Source organism: Onychostruthus taczanowskii, unplaced genomic scaffold, assembly GCF_017590055.1.
Source record: "Onychostruthus taczanowskii isolate IOZ18803 unplaced genomic scaffold, ASM1759005v1 scaffold7, whole genome shotgun sequence".
Taxonomy (NCBI): Eukaryota; Metazoa; Chordata; class Aves; order Passeriformes; family Passeridae; genus Onychostruthus; species Onychostruthus taczanowskii.
This window is the reverse complement of record NW_024504786.1, coordinates 481,089-495,719: the sequence shown is the minus strand read 5'-3', so window position 1 is coordinate 495,719 and position 14,631 is coordinate 481,089. Positions and strand designations below refer to the sequence as shown.

Below are 14,631 nucleotides of genomic sequence, written 5' to 3'. Positions count from 1 at the left end.
AAGGAGCAGCCCCTGGCACTGGTGACAATAAGCAGCCCTGCATAATTTCTCCTGGAAATCACAGAGACAATTGAAATAGATGCATAACTAATCTAGATATGGCCTATCTTTGTTTGGGAAAACACATTTCTGAGTCCAGATCATATTTCAGTCGTAAAGGATTTTTCCCTAAGGAATTTAAGCCTGCCACCCAGACCCAGCCTGGAAATATTTGGGAGGTGTTTTGCACTCTTCATTCCCTGGGTTTGGTGATAAAAAACAATAAAGAAGGGTGTACTTGGCTTGATCTCAGTGTCCTGTCTGTCTATTTTTGTACAACAACCTATAGAACAACGTGCATTTCACTGGCAGATGATGCTGCCAGACACTTCCAGGCCTGTAGCATAAATCATGATGTCTTTTACAGTTTATTTTAAGCCTCAGTGCTGGCCAGAGCTCTTAATGTTGAATATACCAGTGGCAGAGTCTGAAGAGGGTGCCCCAAAGTTATTAATCCAGTGGCTCAGTTCTGGTGGCAAACTGATCCAGAATATTCTGAATGAACAATGTGAATATTTTATAGACTTGCCAATCTGCAGGCACTGTGATTTGTCAGGCTTTAATGCCTCTGGAGTAGGATTTCATGTAGATTGTTGTGGGGGGAAACATATCTGGGTATTTCTCTGAAGCAAGATCAGTTCTGTGGAGGAAATTATTTCCCTTTGCTGTCTTAACTGAAAATCTTTCATTTCTGCAAGCAGTGCTGTGTGAAAGTGTTTCTCCCTGGCTGCCAACTAACCAAGCCTTGTTTTAATCCTTTCTCAGAGCTCAATTCTGGGGAGCACCTCCAGCCTGCTGCTGCAGAGCCCTGCTCACCTGCCCCTGCCCCAGCAGCAGCTCCTGAAGATGGAGAGCATGCAGGCAAACAGTGTAAGGCCATCCCTCAGCTCTGCCTCTCTCTGAGCACTCTCATCATTCCTAAAATAAATCATTATAGCATCAGGTGCCCATGAGCTTTAAGTTCCCTTCCAGCCCAACCCACTCGTGCTCCTTGAACAGTTCAGTGGAGCTGCAGGGGTTGAGAATGTGGAAGTTGTAAGAAGTAGCTATGAGCAGATTATTTTAATCATTTACACAGTTTTCTCTGCTTCTTTTTAGAAACCAGGTTTGCTGGGAGAGCCTCCAACAATGCTCCTGCAGACAGTGCTGGGCATAGGGGTGATGCCAGCAGTGAACTCAGGCCTGGCAACACGAGGAGAAGCTCTCAAGTGTAAATGACATTTCATTTCATCCCAGATCAGTTGACATGCCCAGCTTCACTTCATGCACCTGACTTTCTCCCTGTGTAACAAAAGCAGCTTGTTAAATACTCTGCTAGCTCAGTTACTGCCTTTTTTTGGTATGCTTGGAATATGCTTTTATTTAGGGTGACATTTGCTGGGGTTTTCAAAGCAGGTAAATAGGAGTTGCTGAAGAGGCACCACAGATTTGCTCTTTGCCTTCATTTTATTAAGAAATGAGTTTTAACAGTCTTGTCACATATGTCAATTTGGAATGCAAATTTCTGTGCCACTGATGCCCTCCATATTTATGAGGACAGGTCAGTGGGATACTGGGAATGTTCACCTGGAGAGGAGAAGGATCCAGGGAGAGCTCAGAGCCCCTGGCAGGGCCTGGAGGGGCTCCAGGAGAGCTGGAGAGGGACTGGGGACAAGGATGGAGGGACAGGACACAGGGAATGGCTGTGAGCTTGAAAAGGGGGATTTAGATGGGATATTGGGAAAGAATTCCTGGCTGTGAGGGTGGGGAAGGGCTGGGATGGAACTCCCAGAGCAGCTGTGGCTGCCCCTGGATCCCTGGCAGTGCCCAAGGCCAGGCTGGAGCAGCCTGGGACAGTGGGAGGTGTCTCTGCCATGGGAGTGGATGATCCTTAAGGTCCCTGCCAACCCAAACCATTCCAGGATTTTCTGATCTTGTTTCCTCCACTGCTCCCTGTGTTCTGCAGTCCTGGCCATGCTCTGAGCCATGGCAGTGACCAGGAGCAAGGAGAAGGCATCCAGGGGAGGGCAGAAAGCTCCTCCAATACCCAGATTTTCATTTTGGAGAACACTTTCCAGCTCTTCAGTGGAAAGAATTCTTCTCAATGCCAGCTGAGGTGGGGTTTCCCCTTGTGCTCCCATCCAGCATCCTCCAGGATGTTGTTCCCAGGTTTTTTTTTGAAAAAGTCAGGAAGCACTCAGAAAGTTATCACAGGGAATGTTTAGAAAAGTCAGAGTTTTATTGAATCAGCTTGAAATTGAGTTGTTTGCCTGTGGGATGGGGAAGGAACAAAAGCCAGTGCAATAGATCTGGAATTGCTCTCCTCCACCCTCATTAACCCCACGACCAAACCCTCTCTAATAAATCCCATCTAACAGCAAAGTTTCTCCATTTATGGCTGGCTGCAGCATCTAACCCAGCTCCCATTCCAGCAGCAGCAGCAGGGATGGGCATGCTGCCATTCTTCCCAAATCAGCACATCGTCGGACAAGCTCTTCCCGGGCCCAACGCCGCCGCAGACAAAGGCGAGGCGGTGCCGGGAGCGCCGCCCTTCCCGCAGGCCCTGCCCGGCCTCCCCGGGGCTCTGCGGGCCGTCCCCTGCAAAGCTGCCGGGCAGCCCAAGGGCTGCGACTCCAGCCTGGGGGTAAGGAGCATGCAGCACCCTTCCCTTCCCTTCCCTTCCCTTCCCTTCCCTTCCCTTCCCTCCCCTTCCCTCCCCTTCCCTCCCCTTCCCTCCCCTTCCCTTCCCCATTTTGTCCCCTCCTGTGTCCCCTGTGCCGTGTCCTGAGCCCGGGAGCCTCCTGCAGACACGGAGGTGGCCGCAGTTGTGGGTGGTGAGCAGTGCTGCTCCTTGGTGGTCCAGCTGGGTGAACAAAGGCACTCCTCAGTGCTGCAGGGCTCTTCTCCGTGTGTTTGCCTCACAGGCTTTGATGATGAAATTTATCTCAGGGCACTGTCTCTTCCAGAGGGCAAAAATTGAACTTGGGGTTGAATTTCGTGAATCATCAGGGGCAGTTCTGGTGGTTGGGGGGCCTGTGGGTTTCCAGGTGCTCTTGTGTGTTTGTGTGTGTATAAATTTTCCACTTTTAATTACCTGTTTTTAAAATATTCTTTATTCCCCTGAAGGTGATGTTTGAGAGTATGATAAAATGGGATTTGAGTGGTCTCATTCTTCCAGATTTTTTTTTCTGCCCTTTAGAAAATTTACCTTTTTTATCTATAAATCTAAAAATATATATAATAATAATTATACATATATTATTACATTATAAAATAATAATTTTAATATACATCAATACTTCAACATTTTGGAGAAACATGGGCTTAATTCATGATTTTCCTAACATTTGGCCTTTATTTCCTTGTGTCTCCAAATGAAAAGAGTTCATTTTGTCTTGGCCATGTACTTAATGTTCACTCCCTGCATCTGGAATTGCTCGAGTGATTATTATTCCTTCACTTGCATATAAAAGGTTTTCTTTTCTTTGTTTGTTTTGTAACATCCTTTAGGAACTTGCAGTCTGAAGAGAAACATTCCTACAAAAACTGTTTGGAAGGAAAAAGTGCAGGCAATGTGTCCAGATTCTGAAATAAAATGGAACTTTTGAAGGATTGACTTAAAAAGTTTCACTTTATTTCAGAAGTTGCATTTCAGAAGGGTTTTTTTCATAGGACTAAGCTTTTTCCAAGACCCTGCTGGGCCACTTAACCTTATTTCTGGTCAATTTTATATGAATTTAATGCAAACTGCCCTGTCCATTTTTCAGACTCCCTTGAAAAAACAGACTTCTCTACTTGGGGAGCCCCCAAAAGAAATTCGGCTGAGCACCAACCCCTACTTGAATTTGGCAAGTGTTTTGCCTGGTATCTGTCTGCCAGGTAAGCAAACATTCCAGGGATTTCATTGCAGATTTCCACAAATATTTATCCTGTTTGCCTGGTAAATCCAGTGAACATTTATCCTCAAGGAAATCTTGTAGTATGTCTCAAAACTGCAGAGTTATTTATCCTGATGGTTAAAACAGGGGTGGATTTTCAGAGGCTCACAAACTTCTAGAAGCCTTTCAGTTATTAGTAGCACTGATTAATTTGGGGCACAAATCTCAGTTTTAATAGAACCTAATGAGTTTTTTACAAGCCAGGTAAACAGGGGTGGATTTTCAGAGGCTCACAAACTTCTAGAAGCCTTTCAATTATTAGCAGCACTGATTAATTTGGGGCACCAAATCTCAATTTTAATCCTGGGATAGAACCTAATGAGTGTGTTTTTTACAAGCCAGGGGTTTATCCAAAGTGTGTTCTTTGTGTTCCCAGCAGCAATTGCCAGCAAAGCCTCCAGTCCTCCACAGCAGAGCAGCCTTCCAAACAGTGTCGTGGATGCTGCTGTGTCTCAGGGAACTGCACCACAACATGCAATGGAAAATTATTTCAGTTATTCCCAGCAGCCTGGGGAGTACCCACAGGTAGGAATCCCACAGCCTGGTGTCCCCTGGGATTCTCCCAGAGCTGCTCCTTGTTTTCTCTGGGTGTTTTTCCTGAGCCTCTGCACTGACACTTTATCTGGTAATTTCGGTGTTCAGAGCACAGTTAGCACAAAGAACATTCCGTGCTGAAATCACAACCCTTGGAAAAAATTGTTTCTTGAGAGCCTGAACTGTGGGCACTCACTAAAAATGACTTCTCAGCACCTCTGCCTTGGCTTTGTCTGCCTTCAAAACCAGGGGGTTTTTCTCTTTGCCTTCCCTAGAAGTTTTTAAGTCCTGAACTTTGGCCGGATCCCAGGGAAGAGAGCTCTGCCTGCTCTGCTGCACAGCCTGGGGGTGTTTGCCAGCTGCTCTCAGTGCACAGGATGTGCTCCCCACGTGCCCATGTGGTGAGCACAGCCTGGCCAGGAGCTGCAGGCTCTGCAGAGCTGCAGGCTCTGCAGTGTTGCAGCGCTCAGAGCCACGGGACGCCGGCAGAGAACATTGCCATTAACCATCCCAGTCTGTCTGAAACTGTGACTGGGCAGAGCTGAGAGCTGCCTCCTCCCCAGGCTGACAGGGGCAGACACAGACTCCTGGGCTGCTGGCAGGGAGATCTGTGAGCCCCCAACTCCTGGCACTCAGGGTTTGGGTTGGGAGGCTCCCACCTGGAACGGGGTCACTGCACAGAGCAGGGGCTGTGCCAGGGGCCACACACCCCTTGGATCAGATCTGGTGCCTAAAGGGGCTCCAGGAGGGCTGGAGAGGAACCTGGGACAAGGCCTGGAGGGACAGGACACAGGGGGTGGCTCCCACTGCCAGAGGGCAGGGATGGGTGGGAGAGTGGGAAGGGGCATCCCTGTGAAGGTGGGGGTGCACAGAGAAGCTGTGGCTGCCCCATCCCTGGAGGTGTTCCCATAACAGGAATTGTTGTCCCTGCCTCACTGCCAGGCCAGAGGTGCCTCCTGTGTGTTTCAAGCACTTAACCATAATTTTAACTGTTTGATTTGAGCTTCACCACTGGTGCTGAAGGTGTTTTGATGCTTCTTGAAGAGCTTTGGGTTGTGAGAATTGTAGGCAGGCATGGGAGAGGATTTCTGCTCCTCTGTAGGAGGCTGTCCAGCAGTGGTACCAGCATTATGCTCAGGCACATCACTCTGCCCAGGCCAGGGTGGATGGCTTGGAAGATGATGCCCCTGAGGTGAGAAATAATTGAATTTTCTTGCTGTCTCCACTGGCTGTTGCTCCCATCAGCTTTTGGACACCTGCTTTGTGTGTTGGCACAGGAATGGGGGGCTGGAGAAGGCACTGCATGGGCACTGCTGCAGGGCAGCCCTGCACCCCCAGAGTCACACCCAAAATACCCCTCTCTCAAAGCCCACATCCAAAACCACCTGGAATGCTCAGCAGTGCATTAAATTCCCCCACCAGGAAGCAGCACACCATTAATGGCATTTCCCAGTGCTGAATTTCCCAGCATTGAAGGGCTGTTTCTTGCCCAAGCTGAGGTTTTTGTGAGCAAGGAGAAAAGACACTGTTAAAAGGAATTACACAAAGCAAAGCATCATCTAAATCCCACATTTTGCTCCAGGAATTGCTGCACACCCGAGCTGCTGTGAATTGCACCTCTTGTGACTCAGGTATTTCCATACCTGCTGAGAGCTCATCACAACAGCAAAAAAAAAAAAAAATTATTAAACCTTTTTTCCTTCTGCTTCATGGATCCCCTTCTGGATTCAGGAATCTGCAGGTGGATCTTTCCCAAACTACAGCACCTGCCTGCAGGTGGTGCCTTCCTTTGTGAGCGGAGCCCAGGGATCGCAGCCGGGCTTGCAGCCTCCTCCAGCAAATCCCTTAAAGCAGGTGAGAGGAGGAGGAGCGGTGCCTGCAGGCGCTTCTCCTGCCTGCTGCTGCCCCCGGGTGGAACTTTCCCTCTGCATCCCTGCTCCACACAATTCCTGCAACGTGAGAGCAGGTTGGGCCAGCTCCATGGCCCTGCAGAGCCCTCCAGGCCCCGGGGATCAGCTCCTCTCAGTGCCCCAAAAGCCATGGGCAGAGCCAGGGTTTTTGGGAGCTTCTTGGAGAGATAAGGGTGTGCAAAAATGCCTGGAAGGAGGCAAATAAAGCAGGAAGGGAGGAGGAGGTTGACACTGGATTTCAAAGAGTGTTTGCCTGGCTTGCCGATGGTTTGCACTGGGATAGAATCTCTGAAGTAGAGAGAACAGCTCAGAATTTCGTGGAAAACAAGTTAAAAGAACACAGGATAAATCTAAACATTTTTACCTGCCTAATTTGTAGAATACACAAATTTTTTTGTGTGTTTCTAGAACAGTTTTTGGAGTATCTGCAGGTGCACCTGGTCTGGGGCAGCATCCAGGTTACCAACAGCCCCTTCACTGGATCCTGGGGGATAAAACTTTTATTGGAATGTATTCCAATCAAATTTATTGGGAAATAATTTATTACCATTTATTACCAAAAATTCTTGAAATACTGGCTTTTATTTGGAATTACAGTAGGTGTCAGCTGCATCCTGCTTCAGCCAGGCTCACTGAGCAAAGCTTCCTTTGCTGCTGCTCCAGTGGACACTGAGTTCTTCCCAGGAAATGGTGCTTTGGAAGCAGTGAGGGTCAGTTCATGGAGTGTGGTGAGGATTTAGAGCTCCTGAGGAATTCTGTCCCTGTGCTGTAGGTAAATCCCATTGCTCCTGGGTTTGTGGATGGTTTATGGAGAGTGAGGGGCCTGGCCCTTGCATCACAGCATTCAATGCTGTGGCTTCAGTCCTGGCATTAGCCTGGCCATCAGGTTGCTGTTTTGTGGAGGTTTTGGAGGCATTTCTTTTAACTCCAGCAGTTCCTGACTCCTGGGGTAGAGCTGGCTCTGACATGGTTTGGGGTAGAGATGGACAAAGTGTGGCCATGGGCTGGGACATGAAAAAATTGAGTTTGCAGATTCCCCAGGGCTCTGACATGGCTGGAATGGCAGCAGAAGGAGAGAGTGGGGTTCGAGCCAAGCAGCACCTCCCAGTTCATCTCAGAGAGGTTCCTGGGTGGTGCAGAGCAGCTCCTGGGATGGTGCTGTTAATGCCAGGGGCCATAAAAGGCAGGAGGAGCAGGGTCAGTGCCTTGGCACAGGCACAGCAGCACAGTTTGCCTCCAGACTGCTGGAATTGCAGCTGAATCTCAGTGAAGAGGCTGCTCCCCAGGAGGCTCTGGCAGTTCAGCGTGTGCTTGTGTGGCTGTGCTTGCAGGGGCCCTGCAGCTCGTTTGAATCCTCCTTTTTGGGCTTTTTTTGATGCTGCTGTTTCAGAGGCTCAGGAGGAGCAGGGCTGGGGGTTTGTGTGAAGCATCAGTGAGCCAGGACCTGGTGGAGGGACACAGGACGTGGGTGACATCCCCGTGGCTGTCAGAGAACTGAAGTGTTTCCTCAAACAATTCTGTGTTTGTGATGAAGGTGCCCCCAGGATGAAACTGGCCTGAGCAGGAGCAGTTTGAGTTGTGAATGTGAGCAGCACAGGGTGCTTGGAGAGCTGCTGGGAAAGGTTTTTCCAAAGGGAAGGGGAGCCCAGGGAGCCCTTGGAGCAGCTGTGCCCTCACAGGAGCCCCGCTCTGCGCCCCTCAGGGCTGAGCGAGAGGTCGGGGTTTTGAAATTCCAATTAAAGATCCATTGCTGCTGCATCCATCTCTCACTCCTGGGGAAAAGCAGGGCCTGAGATCCTGCCCAGACCTGCTCTGGCACAGCTGGAAAATTCATCTTTCACCCCTGCCTTGGGGTGGGGGCTGGGCCAGGGCTGTTGAACCCCTTCAGCTCTCCAGGAGCAGTGAAAGGAGCCTCATCCTAAAGGCTGGAGATGTCTGGATCAGCTGCAGGCATCACCAAGGCCATGGTCCCATGGGTTTTATGCAGTGCTGTGGAATGAGGCTGCCTGGCCCAGGCACCACAGGTGTGCTGGGTCTGACCCTTTTATCAGCAGGGTTTTTAGGGAAAGGGCACAAAGCCTGGGCCTCAGAGGTGAAGGAGCCAGGTCTTTGGCATCACTTCACTGGGAATGACCAGCCTGGAGTGCTCCTCAGGGGCTGTGGCTCCAGTGCCACTTGTCCTGTCTTGTTGGAACCCAAATTATTGAGGATTTCAGACTTTCTGTGCTGCCAGGCACTGACCCCCAGGAGAACACTGCATTGACCTGAGGCTGTGGAGGAGGATTCCAGAATGGAATGACAGAACTGGGATGGTGGGTGTGGAGATTGAATAGAAGTGTGTAATACCACATAGTAGAATATAGTTACATATATAAAGCAAGACAGAAGTTTTAGGGCAAAAACTTCTTCATAAGTTTAAATAGTATTGTGTTTTTAGATAAAAAATCCACATTGCAAGCCACAAATAATTATTAAGTTTAAAATAATTTACATATTTCTTAATTAGACAAATTAAGCCTTAAAAAAACCTTCTAAAGAAAACATCCAACTCCATTTTCAGTTCATTAAGTACTAAGAGACTCACAGCTTGTAAAGCTATAACATAAATACAATAACGGTCCAAGTCCCTCCCCAGGCGGCTGTCCCGCAGAGCGGGGCTCAGCGCTGTGTCCCGCCCGCAGGTGGCCCCGAAGCGCGGCTCCTCGTACCTCGCGGCCGAGCCCGGCCCCGCCGAGCTCCCGGCTCGCTACTCCGAGTCCTCGCTCAAGAAGAAGCGCGTGTTCTGAGGCGCGGGCGGATCCCCCCGGGCGGGCAGCTGGGAATCGCTCTGCATTTATTGCTGCCTTAACTTGGACAAGGAGCTCCTGCCCTGAGGGTGAGTCCCGAGAGGAGCCGGCTCTGTCCCGGCGCAGCCAAGGACGAGTGACGGAGGCGGTGGCTGCTCTCGCTTGGAGAGGAGGGGACGGTTTTGGCTTTGTCACCCGTGGGACAGAGCACGGGGACTTGGGGAGCTGGGGCAGCTCCAGCTGAAAGCAATAAAAACCCAGAGGAAAGAAAGCTGATCCTTTCTCCGCTCCTCAGCTGAGGAAGTTAAAAGGAAGTCTTGATGGTAATTATTTTGTATTTTTTTAACTCAGAAGAATGTGGGGTTTTTTTTTCCAACTTTCCTTTTTCCAGGATTAAGAGCTCTGCATTTACAGCCTTTCAATTTTTAATATTTCTTCTTAATCCTGGAATGGAGCGATACCAAATGGATTCCCAGAGCCTCCCAGGTGATGTTCTCAATAAATGCCTGTTCAAAGGGAGATGCTGTCCTGTGCTGCCCTGGAGAATTCCCTGGGATTTGGAGAGCTGCTCCTTGGCCAGTGGAATAACTTTGTTCTTAGGCTGAGCATCCACAGCTTTCCCATGGAGGAAGTCATTCCCAGTGTGAGCAGCATCCTCCTTCCACAGGTGTGGGACAGCTCTTCCTGGGCCACCCCACATTGTTCCCCACTTTTGAGTGTATTTTTTTTTTTGAAAGACTTTTTGTATTTTTAGCTACTATCAGCACTGCCTCGAGTTGTTCTCTTCTGCCCTTGGAGCTGGAGATCAGCAGTCCTTCCTTTTGCCATCAGTGACAGGTCCATGAGGAGCCAGCCCTCATTCCAAGGCTTTGCCCCCTTGGAATCCTGCTGCAAATCCCTTTGGATGGAGTTCACTGAGGCCAGGAGCCGCCTCCTTCTCCCTTTTCTTTGCTAGAGAACACTGAAGCCATTTTTCAATACCGATTTTTTAAAATTAAAAGTCTTAAACTTTTGCCTTTCAAGCTTTGGGATGTGACCAGGATCCACATTTTCAAAGCTTAAAAAAAATCCCAATCAAAATCCCTCTTCCCTCAGCTGCTGGAACTGCTCCACAAACAGGAGCCAGGAGCTTGTCTGGGATTCTGCCTGTATGTATTGATAAATTCACTTGTAATATTTTGTTTCAACTGTTTGTATATGCAACTTTCTCAACTTGTTACACTTTTCAATGAAAATAAATTGTTGGTACTTATTTCAAGTGAATTTTTTGTGTCAGGAAAACAGCCCTGGACTCCTTTAATCAGGTAAGGTAGGAAAAGGTTTAAAAGCACACCATTCCTATGGAAATTCAGTTTTAAAACTTTGTTTAATTGATGATGAAAAAGGGAGGCACATGGAGAAAAAAAAATTTATTAGACTTGTTTGTATAAAGAGTAACAAAGTGCTTACAGATTAAATTCAGCTTCCTAAGTGACATACAGAAACAATAACACTGTAAAAATAAATCTGACCTCCTTGGAGCTCATAATTACCACTTTTTATATATATTTATATATATATATATATATAGACCTCTTTCTATTATTGCCAACACTTGAGGATCTCTTCAGAGCTTTTTCCAACTCCAGGTGTGGTAGGAAAAATGATGGCAGCAGAAGGTTCCAGTCAAAATGTTCTTTAAAAAAATGGTTGGTGGGGTTCCCAGTCCCTGGCCACCCCTGGGTGCTCAGGCCTTTTCCTTTTGGATGCTCCTCTCCAGGTTCTGGGCATGGACTGGGCTCCTTCCCTGCACATCCCTCAGCACCAGGGGTGCACATTCACCCCTCCAGGGGTGCCCCCAGGCTGGGAGCTCCGGGGGAAGAGTGTGGGTGTGCAGTTAGGAAAAGCAGATTATTTATCCCAAAATTGGGCTCCTCACTGAAATGCACAGCTGTGCCCACCCCTCTGCACTCCTGGGTGGTAGCTTTGAACACTTTTTTTTTAATACCTGTAAGAGCTCAGGACTGGGGCCTGCTGGGTTTAAAAAGAGCTGAACATTTTGCTTCCCGTTTATTTTTATGCCAAAGTTGTTTTGTTTGCTACCAGGATTTAAGTGCATGTGAAGGATATTTTGTCAGACGACTTTGAAATTATTAATTGAGCTCTCCTACAGCCACTGGCTGAGGTCTGAGCTGAGAAATGCAGTGGATTTTCCCAGCTCACATCATCCATCAGGGCAATTGCACTTGTGGCACAACCAGAAGCAGAGCAGGACAAAACTGCCCTGCAGGAACAGCAGCCAAGGGAGCTGGAGCTCACTTTGCCCAAACCTTTTAAATTCTTTTAATCCAACTCTTCAGTCTGTTGGGAGAATCCTTTATAACCACATCAGCCCAGCCAGAGTACAAATTACAGGAGTAAAAAAAAAAAGAATAGCCTTGGGCATAGATAGTTTGCTGGGCATTTAAAGTCCTGACAGGATTTTTTAAAAAGTAATTACATTTTACTCATGATTGTTTCAAATCCTTGGATCAGGTTGTGGAAGGTGGTGCGTTCATCGTGTTTGAAGATCCAGCACTTCCTCATCAGCTGATCCACCTGGCAGCAGAAACAGGGATATTTTTAAAGGGATGAAACATTTCTTTGGGTTTTCCAGTAAAAGTAGTGGAGCAGAGTCTCCCTGAATGAACACAAACACCTGAGCTGCTGGGCAGGGTCAGCAGGGACCTGGTTCAGGTTGGAACACACACAGCCCTTCCAGCTGGGGGGCTGCACTCCAGAATTGCCAAAATCGGGATTCCCAAGGAATTCTCATGGATCCAGTACTACAGCAAGTCCTTGCTCCCTCTGAAGGGACCCCACGGACTTGGGAATGTTAATATCAAAAACCACCTTAAAACAATACTTGAAAGCCTTGGCAGTGCCTTTTCCCAGCACTCCTGAAGGCTTTCCTACCTGAGTCGTCAGGCCTGTGGAACCAGGGAAGTGTGACCCCTCTGGGGCTGAATCCGTGTCAGGGACAGATGGATGGGCCTTCCTTCCTCCCTCCCTCCCCCATCCATCCATCATCCATCCATCATCCGTCCATCCATCCATCATCCATCCATCATCCGTCCATCCATCCATCATCCATCCATCATCCGTCCATCCATCCATCATCCATCCATCATCCGTCCATCCATCCATCATCCATCCATCATCCGTCCATCCATCCATCATCCATCCATCATCCGTCCATCCATCCATCATCCATCCATCATCCGTCCATCCATCCATCATCCATCCATCATCCGTCCATCCATCCATCATCCATCCATCATCCGTCCATCCATCCATCATCCATCCATCATCCGTCCATCCATCCATCATCCATCCATCATCCGTCCATCCATCCATCATCCATCCATCATCCATCATCCATCCATCCATCCCCCCCCCATCCCTCCCTCACCTCCTCAGGACAGGTGGGTGGCCGTGGCAGCCGCTTGTCGTCCTGCAGGACCCGCACGAGCCGTGCCACCGTCATCTGTCCCTGCGTGGGGCCGATCATCTTCAGGAATTCCTGTGGGGACAGCGGGGTCAGCTGGGAATCCCTCACCCCAACACACGGCCAAGCCCCAGGGTGTTTCCCAGGAGAATCCTGGAGGAAGGTGCTCCCCACGGAAGGGGTGGAACAACAGCAGCATTAAGGTACCCCCCGCCCCAAATGAGCCCGCAATTCTCTGATTGCTCTTCTTGCTGCCAAAAACAATAATAATTTTTTTTTTAAATGATGTGATTGAAGCAGCTCTGGCAGCCATTTCTGCCCCAGCCACTTACTGCCATGGGGCTGGACTCGGAGTCACAGTAGGTGAGGAGCTCGTAGAGCGTCACCCCGAAGGACCACACGTCGGAGGCGATGTAGAACTTGCTCTGCAGCAGACACTCCGGGGCGTACCTGGGGACACGAGGGGACAGCGTCACACCAGGGACCCCGCCCTGCTCACACGCAGCCCGAGCAACTCAAGAGCCACAGCTGCTTCGTGTGGCCTTGCACACAAATTAAAAAGTAAGAAATTAAGATGTGCACGGTGAAACCAAGGAGACCAAACCCAAAGCAGTGGGGAAATGGATCACTACATGCAGGAAGACAAACAGCACAGAAGGGGAGTCCAGTCCACCAGGTGCCTTTTCCTTGCTCTCACGGTGTATCTTTACTCTTACAAAAACATGAACATCTTGGGGAGTGCAGGAGCAGAGGGTCCCTGTCCCCCAGGCTGTACCAGAAGACGGGGCTGTCGCGGTCGTCCTTGACGGTGTAATATTCCTTATCCGTCTCGATGGCCTTGGTGAGCCCAAAGTCCCCAATCTTCACCCTGTTCTCACTCTCCACGAGGACATTTCTCGCTGCCAGGTCACGGTGCACGTACTGACAGGAGCCCAGGTAGTCCATGCCCTAAGAGAGGAGAAAAGAACCCTTTTATTTCCTTTTCCTCTATTCCTCCAATACTTGAATCCCTTTTTCTCCAGTTACTGTTTCACATGGCCTGACCATGCTCTGCACTCTCATCTCCATCCCTTTAGACTTCACCTCCCTCCTGATCCTCCAAATTCTCCCACAGGAACAACTTTTCACAGCAAACTTTGGAACTTGGAACCTCCTCATTATTCCCCTGCTGATCCTTGTGCCACTGGCACCCAAAACGTGGCAGAGATTGCGTTAGGATTCTGGTCCTTGGGGATGGAGAAGAATGGGTTTGCTGCAGATGTTCTCCATCCCCCTCAGCCAGCTGATGGAGCTGCAGGCTCGGGGCTCAGCTCACCTTGCAGATCTGAACTGCATATCTGAGCAGCTGCTTGAGATTGATCTTGTTCTTGTTCCGTGGGAGATACTCCTTCAGGCTCCCAGAGGGAAGGAACTCCATGATGAGCTTAATCCCACTTCCTCCTGAAAAACAGAGCATGTTTGGTTTGCAGACCCTTCTCACATTGTGAACACCAAGAGCTTTTGTAGAAGCCCAGAGCACCAGCAGCATTTTGAACATCCTGTGGCTCATTCCCATCATCCACCCCTGAGCCGATGCACAGGAAAACCTGCTCCAAGCAGGACATTTATAAACTCTAAAGGAAAACCCATACACTTTTTAATATTCTGCAAGATTTACCATCTTCTGTGCAAATCCCCTTGTATTTGACGATGTTGTCGTGATAAAGGTTCCTCAGGATTTCAATTTCCTTCTTGAGGTCAGCGATGTGATTCCCTCCGCTCTCCGGCTTCAGGGATTTCACTGCCACCTGCTCCCCAGTGTTGTCACCTTCTGGGTCATATCTGCACAGCTCCACCTTGCCAAAGTGGCCCTGGGTGGGAGAGAAAGGAGCATCCTTGAGGGCAAAGTTCAGACAGTGACACCCAGGCACTGATTTGGGTGTGTGGGTGACACAGCAGGGGCTGTGGGACAGCCAGGTGCTGATTTGGGTGTGTGGGTG

At 49.1% G+C, this 14,631-nt stretch overlaps 2 protein-coding genes across 2 annotated transcripts in view; one reads left to right on the top strand and one right to left on the bottom strand.

Annotated features, from left to right (window-relative positions):
* The window catches only part of RAVER2 (ribonucleoprotein, PTB binding 2), a 29,658-nt gene extending 19,220 nt beyond the window's left edge, over positions 1 to 10,438 (top strand). The window contains exons 8-15 of the mRNA XM_041421663.1: positions 805 to 909; positions 1,138 to 1,249; positions 2,451 to 2,662; positions 3,786 to 3,897; positions 4,336 to 4,481; positions 5,593 to 5,682; positions 6,222 to 6,344; positions 9,082 to 10,438. Of these exons, the coding sequence (XP_041277597.1) occupies positions 805 to 909; positions 1,138 to 1,249; positions 2,451 to 2,662; positions 3,786 to 3,897; positions 4,336 to 4,481; positions 5,593 to 5,682; positions 6,222 to 6,344; positions 9,082 to 9,186 (1,005 nt within the window). The 3' untranslated portion in view covers positions 9,187 to 10,438. The remainder of the gene's footprint in view (positions 1 to 804; positions 910 to 1,137; positions 1,250 to 2,450; positions 2,663 to 3,785; positions 3,898 to 4,335; positions 4,482 to 5,592; positions 5,683 to 6,221; positions 6,345 to 9,081) is intronic.
* A 142-nt stretch (positions 10,439 to 10,580) lies between these two features.
* JAK1 (Janus kinase 1) overlaps positions 10,581 to 14,631 on the bottom strand; it is a 61,937-nt gene continuing 57,886 nt past the window's right edge. Inside the window, exons 21-26 of the mRNA XM_041421662.1 lie at positions 14,310 to 14,502; positions 13,968 to 14,092; positions 13,428 to 13,600; positions 12,985 to 13,102; positions 12,617 to 12,727; positions 10,581 to 11,763 (exon numbers count right to left, since the gene is read on the bottom strand). Coding sequence (XP_041277596.1) covers positions 11,662 to 11,763; positions 12,617 to 12,727; positions 12,985 to 13,102; positions 13,428 to 13,600; positions 13,968 to 14,092; positions 14,310 to 14,502 — 822 coding nt within the window. The 3' untranslated portion in view covers positions 10,581 to 11,661. The remainder of the gene's footprint in view (positions 11,764 to 12,616; positions 12,728 to 12,984; positions 13,103 to 13,427; positions 13,601 to 13,967; positions 14,093 to 14,309; positions 14,503 to 14,631) is intronic.